This window comes from Cotesia glomerata, unplaced genomic scaffold, assembly GCF_020080835.1.
Source record: "Cotesia glomerata isolate CgM1 unplaced genomic scaffold, MPM_Cglom_v2.3 scaffold_35, whole genome shotgun sequence".
Taxonomy (NCBI): Eukaryota; Metazoa; Arthropoda; class Insecta; order Hymenoptera; family Braconidae; genus Cotesia; species Cotesia glomerata.
Window position 1 is genome coordinate 24,030 of NW_025403962.1, and position 12,970 is coordinate 36,999.

Here is a 12,970-nt window from a genome sequence, read left to right on the forward strand (position 1 = left end):
ATCAATTGGTCATTCGTAAATGCAAAATTATTTATTTTTATAAATTACATGATTTATATATTTTATAACGAATTGGATTTCATCCAAGTTTCGTTGCATGATTCAGTAATAAAAAACGGTGTATAAAATTAATCATATTGAAAATTGTACAAATTTATATCCATGGGCTCCAACCAGCGTACGTTCGACCAAGGATATTTAAATCTGTTGCTTGATCCAACAAGCATTTCACCTGAAACAATAAATAAGATAAGTCATTTTAAACATTATTCAAATTTAAATAAAAATCAAAATATCATTACCTGTTCTTCCGGCGTTAAATTGCCGTCTCTTATTCTCATTCTCATCGATGACTGATCACCATCTTCACCTTTTAAAATTGCAGAATATCGCGAGTAATACTTTTCATCAGAGTGCTGATTCTCTAATTCTTTCAAAGTAATCTCTGATGGTTTCTCCCCATTTAATTTTCTCGATATATAATTAAATTTATTTTTCGGGAACCAGTTGACATTTGTAGCTAAAAAACAAATTTTAAATTAATTAATTATAATTCATTAACTTGAAAAGCAGTTCAATTTATTAAAAATTCTTACTATGATAATCATGTTGAATTTTTTCCATTAGCTGCTGAGCATGTTCACTCCAATTAAGATTTTCGCTGGCAACAACTCCTAAGTACGCAAGAAGCGGCTCTTTGCAATTTCTCAAAGCCGTTAAAACAAGAGTCATGATAGTTTTAAACTCATCATTTTCATCAAACGGCTTCATCAGTCTCTTAATCTGACTTGTCAATCTGAAAGGCATGCATTCTGGTAAAACCTGATCAATTCCACCTCCAAAAGCCGATTCAAAATCTATTCCCGTGCATTTTCCGGACTCGACTTTAATCAAAGTGTTCTCAAGATGACGGTCGCCAATTCCCAATATCCAGTGCGCAACACACATTGTAGCGTAAGTAACAACAAAATTCCTTCGTGAGGTAATGAAGCTTTCCAAAGAAGGATTAAGTTTCAAAAAAGTACGTCTTAACAAATCCCACTCTGTCCTGGCAATTAATTCATTCATTTTACCAACAACTGCTTCTGAATTGTATTTAATCAAAGCTTCTTTGTACTGAACAATTGGATTAGCATTAGGACTAGCTTTTCCTATCCAACTGACATATTCTTCTCTAATACGACCATGTCTTTTCTTCTGTTCTTCATTCATATCGAAATTAATATATTCATTAAGACTTCTAGTATTATCAATCCACTGAATGAGACCCAACGACCCTGACAGCGCAATTATTTGGTACGTATTTACCGTCAGATTTCGTTGTGAGCAAGCAATGTCCGCTCTCAAAATTTCATTCATGATACCAAACGCTTGTTCAACTCTCTCGTCCAGCCGTAAGTCTTCACCAAACTTGACCAAAAAATTATAGTTCTTCGCATCATTGCCAATAATCGTTATCTTTACAGGTTTGCTTTTGGACTTCATTACGTGGACCTTTGGCTCAATTTTCATAATCTTCGAGTGATACTTTGGAAAGGGTTCACTGTCACCAGAGTACTGCCCTGGAATTTCAATGTCCGTACCACTCAAATTACTCAACCAAGGACTGTAATCCTTCAAAGAATTACTATCCTTAGATTTTTCTGCCTGAAGCATTAACTCCCGCATTATTTTATTCAAATTATTCACAAGCTCTTCTTGAGAAAGAGCCTTAAAGCGCTTGATTTCTTCATGATATTTACTGATTTTTTTGTACAAATTTCCTTGCAAACTCTTAACATCCGGATAAATCTTCTGCAGCATAAAATCAAATGACTCTGCATTGAACACAGAATTTCCTTTGAATTTTTTCAGATAATACTGTAAGTAAAATTCAGGTTTCACTAAATATTCCATCGCTTCTATGAAGTTTTCCAGCTCAACTTGATTGCTAAGCAACTGCATCTGTTCCTGGATCACTGGGTGATTCTTAACATGGGGATTAGTGTCCATTGCCAAACGCAGGCTGTAAATAAGCGCATTGGGGTACTTTTGAAATAAGTTTTTGATGATTGGCGCTACTACATCCTCTAAAGGAGTCGACAAGTTGTACAATAACTGTGCTTGCCACTTCAGAAAACGCCAGAGTGGTATTTTTTGAGTCAGTGCTTTGAAAATTCGTTTGGTTTCTGCATCTTGCAGGTAATCAACATTCAGTAGACAAGGAAAATAATTAGCTGCTTCCTGAGAGTTATATAACATCGCTCTTAGCGTGGAATTCACAAACTCCTTGATCAGATCGCTGCTAACTTCACCAGTGAGTATTTTTCCGTGACAATATTTCAACAATTTTAAATAACAATCTCTAACTTTGTCATCTTCCAGAGAATGGCGTGAAGCTTCTATACAACATGCTTTAAGATTACTGACGCTGCATAAGTTCAAGCCATTGATCACATCATTGGAATCTTCCATGTATTCTATAATATTCTGTTCTATTTTATTAACAATCTGTTGAAACAGTTGTTGATCACTATTACCGATATCAATTAAATTAATCGCCATTTCACTGATAAACTGCCGAGTGTTGATTCGCGTGTTGATGTCAGTTTCTTCATCAATTAAAATTCTTTGTGCCCTATTCCAGCACAAAGTATACTGCTTGAGTTTATCTTCAGCCGAGCTTAATTGCGCTGATAAAATATTATATCTCCCACGCTGCAACGTGAACTCAGGAGTTGATTTGTCAGAAGAATTAACAATAGAAAATAAATATCTACGCATCAAACATTTGTTTCGTTGCTGAAAAGCTGCTTCAATCATATGGAACTTGAGTTTAGTCAAAAGTCCTTCAACTTCATTGCCCAATCCTTCCATCGATGAATCCTCATCCATAAAATCTTCTTTCAAAGCTTTGGAGAAGTTTGCCCGACAAGCAATGTGCATATCCCAAGGCAGCAAATCATCTCGCTGATGAGGGTAACTAGTTGACCAGTAATTCTTCAAAAGTGATAAATTTTTATTTCGGTTACTTACTGTAGCTTTGTAGTAAACATCAACATTGCTTATTCCGCGTAATTTAGTAACTTGGCGTGATCTAAGAGCCGTTGAAAGTGGACTCAGTTGAAACCATTGTTCTCTCACTTGGTCTAATGCAGTGTCAATCAAATCTTGAGATCGCTCTTGATTGGTAGTCACACAAACAGCTGCTATATCTTCTGCAAATAGTTCCTTCAGTAATTTAACTTTAGCTTCTATTTTCAAAAGCACTGCCAGATCTTCACTGAACTTGCGAGTACGCTCGAACTCAGCTTGATCCCTGCCATCTACCGTGAAGTACTGGTAAATAAAAGCTTTGAAGTACCAGGGTGCAAACCATCCACCAGGAGATTTAGCAACTTCTATAAAACTTTCCAAACTATTATTTTCGACTTTTAATTCAATTTCTCCAATGATTTGCTCCCAATTGGAGAGCCGCGCAAGACATTCGAAGACTGATTGTTGACAGTGTCGCTGAATTACACCCGCTTCAGAGATATTAAGATTATAATGATTTAGCGCGCCTTCATAAGATTGTAATGCGTCTTCCCATTTATTGTTTGCTCTAGCAGCAGAAGCTTGGCTCAATTCTGGAAGATTATTAACGTGATTTTGGAAAATACTCAGCACAACATCAACTTCATTTGTTGACTCATAAAGATCTGCTAATTGCACCCACTCATCAGTAAAATCACTTTCAATTGCCGATGACTCTGAAGTACTGGACTCATTAAGACGTATTTTTTTTGTCGGAGGTTCATCGGAGCCAGTTATCAAATTTCTCTCAAGTAAAAGCGCTCCAAGACAGTTAAAGTCTGTCGCTTTGGAAACTCTAGCAACTATACTGGAGTCAAATTTAATATTTTCTACTCGGAACATCATTTCCAATATCATAGCAATTATATGACCGCTTTCTCGATGATTTTCTAGAATAGTATTTAACTTAAGCTCAAATTTTTTTATAAAATCACTGTAATTATTGTCTCCTTTTGTTCTAGATTGATTACGCACTTGATCTATCAAGGAATGAATCATAGAAACAGCCAAGTCTTTGCAGATAAGATTATCCTTTTTCAAAAGCTCTTGCAGCGGAATGAGAACTGCTTCAGGAGTTATCGATATGTCGGGAAAGTCACCAATTCTGTAAGTTCTATTCAATCTAACATCGTTACGTTGTTTATTTAATTGCTGGCGTAATATTTCTTCTCGCTTATGATAGTGTTCTAATTTTCTGTTGATATTTGTTGTTCTGTTGTCAGGAAATTCTTTGGGAAAACGTCTTGAAACTACGTTGAGAGACTGAGTTTTTGGAATAACAAAAACATCATCTACACGCAGAGTACTCGTTGATGGTGTAGCGACGAAAAATTCGTTCGTTAAAGACCTATCCATCCAAGATGTAGATGTATTCATGGTCGCTCGCAGCATCAAATCCGAATCATTTTCCGGTATATTATCTACATTTAAACTAGATAATGAGTGTCTCTGGCTGTAGTGATTCACGTACGAAGATGTAAACAGTGGAATTTTGTAACTAAGATTTTTCATTCTCCACGAAATAGCAATGGTGTAATCGTGGTAATTACAAGACTGGTTAAGTGGTTCAAACATTACTTGTTTGTAACTCGGGGATTTCTTGGTCATGTGTAAAAATATTATGGCAAAAATTGTCAAGAAATCTTTTTCAGCTTCTGGTGAGTAAATATCGAGTATATCAAGTATTCTATCTGTACATTTTTCACGCAAACCTACTTCTTCAGTCCAAAAAGTCATTAATTTTGATTGCAGCTCTTCAAAAGGGTCAAGTAAGCCGCGTAGAAGAATTTTTTTACTCATATCAACTAACTTCTGAATGTCTGCAAGATCCGTGATATCTACTGAATACTTTTTGTATATATTTATAAAAATATTGTACATTAATTTACGATAAGCTGGTGATTCATGTTGAGCGTAAGATTCTACAGTTTCAGCAATTGAAACCAATCTTACAGGATCAATAATTGCAACAAGATTTTCGACTATTTCAAGACATACTTTCTCGCATGATATTACTTTATTGGACAGTAATTCATAGAATTTTATATAATTCAGATCACGAATTATATTTTCTGGACTCATATGTGGCATTCTCTGCAAAAACACTTCCAAACATTTCGCCATACTTGGTGGCGCGACTTTGGAAAAGTTGTCAATTATATGATTAAAAAATTCACCTGCTAGCAGAGGGTAAGCTTTAACCATAACATGAATACACTTGACAAGCCTGTCTGAATTTTTGTGCTGCAGTGACCGTAAAACAGGATGGATTTTCTCTGTAATATCACTTTCGACTTCAAAATTTTCTTCTGTACGAGAAAACTTTATGAAGAGTCCAATAGCTTCGCAAGTGTGAAGAACAACTTCTTCTTTGGCATTCCATTCTTCTTTTAATGAGTTTATTAAATAATCGAGAATATCAGGGCGACAAATCAAATCCGTGGCCATATTGTTAGCCAACAGAATGAGAATAACCCTGATAGCTTTGTCGCGTGTACACTTCATTCTAAGTTCAAGTCCTTTTGGAAGAGTAAGAATTTTGTGCCATACTTGAACAAGTACTTCAATGATTCGGAAATTATATCTAATAATATATTCACTAGGTATTCCTTCATCAACTTTATCAACCAGCAAAGAAAATAATTGATTAGCTGGTTGCCGTAATTTCTCATCAGGTATCGCTAATTCTGCCCAATCCACCAACATCAGTAGCCCATCGGTGATTATATAATTCAACGGGCCATCATTAAACAATAGAATAATAATATAAATTATTTGAGCCAAAAATAGTCGAGCGTACGGCCTAAAAATCTTTTGATTGTTGAGAATTACTTTCAGCATAAACAATTTTGCGTTTTTGTGAACATGGCCCATCGATCCCGCGAACAGAGTCAGTCCTCTTGGCGGATTATTGGGATCTGGAATAATAAATCCTGGTCCAGTTTTACTAATTATTTCCAAAATCGCACATATCGGAGCCATGCATTCATGGTTATTGAAGTCATCAACTTCCAACGTAACTGTGACTGACTTTTCGGCAGATGGCTCTCGCAAAGAAACTTCATTGAAGTCATGCGCATAGACATTTTCATTTAGCGTTGAAGATGCTAAATCATAACTTTTGATGTACGTATAAACTGACGGATCATTTTGCCGCTCTTTTACCGCCTGTCTGATATTAACCAGCTTTTTCCGCTGCTTTGGGTACTCTTTAAATGTCTGCGATAATTCGTAGACTTTTTTGCAGTCAACTATATTCTCCCAAATCAACTGGCCATTGCTTCGGTTCTCAGCGAACAAAGACAAGTAATACTTCGATTCTTTAGTTTCACTGGCGATCGTTATAGCGCAGTTGTACGCTGCGCAGTGAAGAAGTCTAACTATTTCTTGGAACTCTAGTACGGAAGATTTAAAACTACGTATTTGGTAAGTACATTTAAAAATTCGTTCAGTTACTAATTCATTTGATGAATTTCCAAAAATGCTCTTGGCTATAACTCCTTCATTGTTGTTTATTTTTTCCAGATTTAAATTAGCGAACATCAATTCGATGAAATTGTAGCAGCCAATTTGTGACACAATCAATTTTTTGTCATCTGCTAAGTTATTTGTGGTAGTTCTAATAATTGTTGCAAATACATCTTTTATATATTTATTAAAAAACTGTTCTCTTGTGAAAGAATTACAAGCTCGAAGACCAGGAAGAAGAAAATATTTCAGTACATCTAGTCTTTCTCTCACGATCGTCTTTGTCATGAATAAGTCGTACGCCACTTCAATATATTCCAAAGCATCATAAACAACGTGACTGAAGAAATTATCTATGCACGTAGAAGTCGCTTCGTTGAATAAATAATCTCCAACACCTATTGAGAAATTGATCATCGCGTAAAACACGTCGGTAGATTTTGTTATTAGCAGTAAAACTAACAATTTTTGTAAGCATTCTTTTATTTTGGAATTCATAAGAGTTTTTCCTGTGATCCCGCCAGTACATTCAGCTTCACGCGCTTGCTTCAAACCGTCCAACATAACTCTTATTTCGGGTGAGTGACTGTTTTCTCCAGTTAAGCAAATTAGAAAATCATTTAACACATTCATTTTTTTCAATAGGTCGTTTGTTTCATTCAACTCCTTCAAAATCCAAGCATACATTGATCCTCGTGCGAACGATATTTCCAAAGGATTATTTTTGAAACGCACAACAGTACGGAAAATACTTCTAAATAATTTTTTTCGCATTTCCAAATTATTCAGTACACGCTTGTAATCTCCAAACCTGTCGATTAACTCATCAGATAGCTGCTCTAGAATATCTTGGTAATCATTCTTGTGCTTTAGAACCCATACCACCATTTCTTCAGTAATGAAAAGAGAAACATCTGCATTTCTTTGCAGTAAATTGGTTAGTTCTTTCATCGTATCATCAATGTCATTCAACAGACATGGAATCAATACATCTCTAAAAGTGTTGAAGAAATATTCACCATGTGTGATCTTTGATTGTGGTGCTCCCTCCAGATTTCTGTCCGCTATCAATCTTTCAATAATTTTACTCACTGCTTTAGATTGATAGCTGAGTAACAGTTTTAACAAAACCTCAAAGTATTTTTTCTTGTCAGAGCTCAATTCAATGTACCATTGATCAGATTCTCCGACCTTTAAACTATTGAATATTTGATCAATTGCTTCTGAGGTGTGAGAAGACAAGTCTGTCACTTTTAATTTATACAAAATTTTACATTTATTTAGTAACAATAATCCTTTTACTGAATTTACTTTTAACTTATAATTTTGATCTTCTTCAAAATTAAACAAAAACGGACACGAATTTTCAACAGTACTCTTTAATTCATTTTCCATACAATTCAAATACTCTCCAGGGAGTTTTGTTTTAAGAGTAATCAAAAGTTCCTCGAGTTTTAACGGTAGCGATTCCGTGGCCAATAGATTCTTTACATCGAATCCAACTTTGTGAGGTTCTATCACGGATTTAGAAATTAATGAGTACAAATTTTGGTTAAACAATTCTTGAAGCGCCCAATTTTTTTCTGAAAATTCCGTCATCAAAATCACGATAATAAAGTCAAACAAAGTAAGTATTGCTTCACAAACTAAACCATTTATTTTTGCAAGACATTGAATGAAATTATTTTCTTCATCTTGCAGATTTAACACAGACTCAATGAAACATTTAATGCAATTAAAAATTCTCCTCCGTTCTAGGTTGACGGGCTCAAACAAAAGATTGTCCCCGTCGATCAAATCGGCCCGAAGAATCCAAATATAGCAATCTAGCATACGCAAAATGATTTTCAAAAATTTCTCAGCTTTTTCCGAGTTCAAATCAATTTCAAACATTACGTCAGCCGAGTCTTTTAAAATAATTGCATTAAGCCCTTGAATTCCATCGTTCTCCAAGAAAGCCATCATAAAATTTTTGGGTGACTTATGAGCTTCTACTTTTGACGACAGTGCGACGAATAGCTCCATTGATTTTTTTCTGACATCAGTATCCAGCGATTCACATTGGTAAAGCAACCAATTGACTGTGTCCTCAAGTGTTCCACCTTCAAATTCAACCGGCACTTTTCTGCGTGGTTCAATTTGGTTAAAAATCCGTGATCTGTTCATCAAAACTTTTTTAACATTCTCTAAAGATATCTGAATATTGGTGTCATGACAACCATTGAGACTTTTAATAAAAGCATACAGTAATTCAAGCCAAAAAACACTTACTATTTCTTGATGAGTAGCTAAGGTCTTGTGTAAATAATTGAAAGCGATTGCCGCAGCAATACGCCGATTTTTCGATGGATGAAGCGCGAAGTTTGTAATATTTTCTACAATAGTGTTAATGTTTATCGGAGCGCGCAGTAAATCTTGATCTGTAGACTGTTTTATGGTCCATTTAGCAAACTCAGCAAGACAAACCCCAGAAAAATCTCTCAATGTCGAATTTGTTTCGTCACTGAGTCCGTCAAAAAGAGCGTCTACCAGGTAACAAACTGATGGCGAGTACAACATTAATTTTGAACTTAACCAGTGAGTTAATTGCAGCACCAACGGATTGAAGAGCTGACGTATCACATCATCTGCATCACAGCCAAGTCTCAAAAGTACAGGGAAAAGAGTTTTGTAGAGCGGAGCAAAACGATCTGCGTCTGCAGATAAATATTGTACGGTTTTGCCCAAAACTATCGAGACCAATGAATGGAGGACTTCACTGGCCGCGACTTTCGTCCGCCGATCGCTAGAATTTTGTGCCAATTCCACTATTCGAGGCAGCATTGTGTCCAAGTAGACATCTAATGTGTAGTCGGGAAAATGTAAGGAATATTTTAGAAGATCCTTCTTATCCCAAGACGCTCCGGTGTTTAGAGACTGAGTATACAAAAATTCTAGCACTGTCGACTGTTCAAAGCGTCCGAACAGTAGCAAAATTCTTTTTTGAAGCTTTTCCAAGCCTTCGTCGTTATTAAACACTGACTTATCATTCGCATCAAACGTTTCGTTGTATATTTGAAAACTTTCTTTACTTCGCAAGTACATTTCTAAGTTAGGTAGCAGTTCTCTTACAAACTCATTTAATTTTTCACTGTCGATAGTGCAGACATAATTTTCCAGCGCAATCAAGGCACTATTCGCTAAATCGTAGTCGCTAAGACCTATCGTCAAAGCTATTTTAAATATCGGTATGGCCTGATCTATCAAATAGGACAGAAAAACTACTGGAGTATGCAGAACGAGGTGAATGCAAGAAACTTGAAGTTCTTGGGGGAATTTACCGATAGAGTCTATCGTATTTTGTAAATACTGGATGACCATTTTGTTAAGTTCTTTGTCTTCTATGTAGTCTTCACCAATAAAGTACTTAGCGTTCAAAATACGATCGGCTAGTCGATAAAATCCTGCTATCAGAGGATACTGGTAGGAAGCACGAATCACTTGGTACAAAAAGCGAGTAAATTTGTCCTTCGGGTCGCAAGGAATTATGTCATCAAATATTTCGTCGTACAGGTCGACCATGTTGTGAAAGATGCGGAAGTCAGTTTCGTTTTCTGCGATCTTAGAAGCGGCAATGTCGGAGAATGTATTATCTTCACGAGTTTTTATCTTCAAATTAAGAGTTTTTATCAATTCAATGCATGCTTCTATTATTTCATTGACCACCTGCTGTTGTACCGATATTTCGTAGTCTGTTGAGTTGAGTAAACCTTTCCATAGAGGTACGTAATCTTTGTAGCAAAGTGGGCGCTTTGGTAAATTTTCAATGTCCCGTTGATGCTCAGCGTCTATCAGAAGACTGTGAGAACAACTCCATACAATACTTTCAAAGACTAAAATAATTAAAAAAATTAAATTAGTTTTTAGAGGTTGATAAAAATTTTGAAAACTTACCTAGATTTTTTATATACTCCTGAGAAATGCGTAGTTTAAATTTACTAATATTTAAAAAAGTTCGTTTTAATGAGTCGATTGCATTACGTTGACTTAAAGGAGATAATTCAGGATATCTTTTAATTAAAAGTATGCTGAGTTTTAATATCGCTTTAATTTGGTCGTGTGATATATTTGATACATTTACAAGAATCCGCGACAGAGATTCTTGGTAGTCTGAAATGTCTTCGAAATATTCATGCGCTTCTTCTTCACTAAACATACAAATAAAAAATGATAATAAGACTATAATAAATTATTTTTGATAACTATAATTAATAATACCTGAAGTAAAGAGGCATAACATGACTTGCTACCAAGGAATAAACTTCTTCAACTACTATATCATTGTATGCTTTTTTAATCGGCTCGGCAAACTGACTCAGTCCGTTGATATTCAGACGTAAGTCTTTGAGCATTAAGTCTTCTGTCAGATTACTCACGAACATACCTTTCAAGCTCTGTATTTATATTAATTTAATTATAGGAAATTAAGATGATAAAAACGACTAGTAAAAGTATATGATGGTTGATAAATAATTATTCAAAGATAAACGTACATGAAGTACTGCTTTGACGTTCTGGTTATTCTCATGAGCTCGTTCACTCAAAACTTTGGCTATTACTTCATAATAAACTTGTAAAGCTGGTGTTGCAAGGTCACTATATTGTTCGTCATCGCGATAACATTTTAATTTGTTTTGCCAAAACTCGTGATCTCGGAATACTAAATTTTTGAAGGTAAACATCTGCTGAGTCATCAGTTTTATCAGAGCTCGTATGATGCCGCTTTTTGGGGCTTCTCTTGCACCTTCTACCACTTCTTTAACTCGCTCATAAAATTTTATTATTTCTGGATCATTTTCATCCGGGGGAAAATTGTAAAGTAAGTCCATAAGTGACTCGATATTAGTTTGTAGAATGTTAGGTTTTTCATATCGCAATGTATAGTACTGGAATTAAAAAATTAGTAGATAAATTTTTTAGTGAAAAAATATGTATCAAAATTATTGTAATCCATATTAAAATTTTGACTGTAAAAATGGTGGTGATTCAAGATGTACCATTTTATCAAATAATTTCATGGCACAATTCTTGATTAAATCTTTTTGTTCATTTATGATTTCTATGTCTGGATAATAACGCGCGATTACTCCTAGTACTCGTAGGATTGGATTCAATTCTGAAAATATAAAATTACTTTATTATTCTTTAGTAACTTAAATACTTTTGTATTTTATTCAACAAATAAATTAATCTTAAAGCAATATTCAATAAAAATTGCATTTATAATTTTTTTGCAATTTCGATGAGAAATTTTTTTTTTTCATAATTTAATTGTTAAAAAAAATCCTTAAATGATAAAATGTGTCTCAATTATACTACATTCAATTCTTCTTTCGATAATTTAATAAAGATAATAAAAATAAACGTAATATCAGAAAATTAATTCAAATAATGTTATCAAATACTTTCGAGTCAATGTTGGTCATTTAAAAAAAAATGATAATCATACCTTTGTCACTAAATAAATTAAATTTAGTCAACCAATAACGTAGAGTTTCATCAAGTTGTAAGTCCATTGTGTGGAACTTTTCTATCAACATTATGAGTGTCATACAAGAAATACGATGTAAATAAGCGGCTGTTTTTAAAGTTGCTATAAAAGTACATAATTTCTGTAATGAAAGATACAATAAATAACTATCCGAAAAATTGATTAAAAAAATGAAAACCCAAAATACCAACTTTGATTAGTATAACATGAGGTAGAAGTACATCTGAATACTCATTGATAAAGAATTGTATTAAATGAAACGCAGTGTGAAACGACAGCTGAAGATCTTTGTCTATCACCGGTCGATCGATTTCTTTGGTTAAAAACACTGTTAGACCGTTTTTCTTGTCGAACACTGTGATAAGAGCAAGAGCTAAAAAATGTGATGCGCTTATTAGTACATATCACAATAATATCAGCATAAAGTGACAGTTATAAATAATTTGTTAGAAACCTTTGCAGCTTTGCGGTACATCCTGAAAATATTGCGGTCCATCTCTAAATAATCTTTCTAACTCTGCACCTCGTCTCTCTTTCCAACATCTTGAAAAAATATTCATGAACTCTTTTACAGAGTCCATGGTTATTTCAATAATTAGTTGCTCAATTGAGCTTCAATTATTGACGATAATAAATACATAAACATCACCAACCTCCATGTGAGGTTCTGTATGATTTCAAGCTTATATTATGACATTGCATTAGCAGCATTTCACGTTCGAGAACAGTCGGTAACTTAACAGTCTTTAGAAAATAACTTTGACGTTTATGTACAGATGTCAGCACTAATGTAATAATTTGGTTCAATAATTTTAAACTTTTAATAATTTTCTACTGATAACGATGTAGATAATGTTCTTTTCAGTGAGATGATTTTCATGCAAATATATTTCTGCAAAAAGCCCATACGCTTTTCGG

At 34.4% G+C, this 12,970-nt stretch overlaps 1 protein-coding gene across 3 annotated transcripts; it reads right to left on the bottom strand.

Annotated features, from left to right (window-relative positions):
- Positions 1–16: 16 nt before the first annotated feature.
- LOC123274442 (DNA-dependent protein kinase catalytic subunit-like) lies at positions 17–12,742 on the bottom strand. 3 transcript variants are annotated; one of them, XM_044742050.1, is made up of 10 exons: positions 12,507–12,742; positions 12,244–12,425; positions 12,011–12,173; positions 11,559–11,677; positions 11,055–11,447; positions 10,780–10,955; positions 10,456–10,709; positions 597–10,394; positions 303–520; positions 17–232 (listed from the first exon to the last, which is right to left on the bottom strand). In XM_044742050.1, the coding sequence occupies exons 1-10, from the start codon at positions 12,631–12,633 to the stop codon at positions 155–157; spliced, it is 11,508 nt and encodes a 3,835-aa protein (XP_044597985.1). In that variant the 5' UTR covers positions 12,634–12,742; the 3' UTR covers positions 17–154. The 3 variants fall into 3 exon arrangements, with proteins under 3 accessions (XP_044597985.1, XP_044597986.1, XP_044597987.1); XM_044742051.1 differs by lacking the exon at positions 12,507–12,742 and having other exon boundaries at positions 12,011–12,154; positions 12,244–12,366; XM_044742052.1 differs by lacking the exons at positions 10,780–10,955; positions 11,559–11,677; positions 12,011–12,173; positions 12,244–12,425; positions 12,507–12,742 and having other exon boundaries at positions 11,055–11,222.
- Between the last annotated feature and the right edge of the window lie 228 nt (positions 12,743–12,970).

What these genes read in the sequence shown, in the direction of transcription:
- LOC123274442 (XM_044742050.1), bottom strand. Translation starts at nt 12,633, where the DNA reads ATGGACTCTGTAAAAGAGTTCATGAATATTTTTTCAAGATGTTGGAAA. An exon ending in GGAGTATATAAAAAATCTAG is followed by an intron (nt 10,395 to 10,455) that starts GTAAGTTTTCAA and finishes TAATTATTTTAG; the next exon opens with TCTTTGAAAGTATTGTATGG. An exon ending in AATTCAACATGATTATCATA is followed by an intron (nt 521 to 596) that starts GTAAGAATTTTT and finishes TTTGTTTTTTAG; the next exon opens with CTACAAATGTCAACTGGTTC.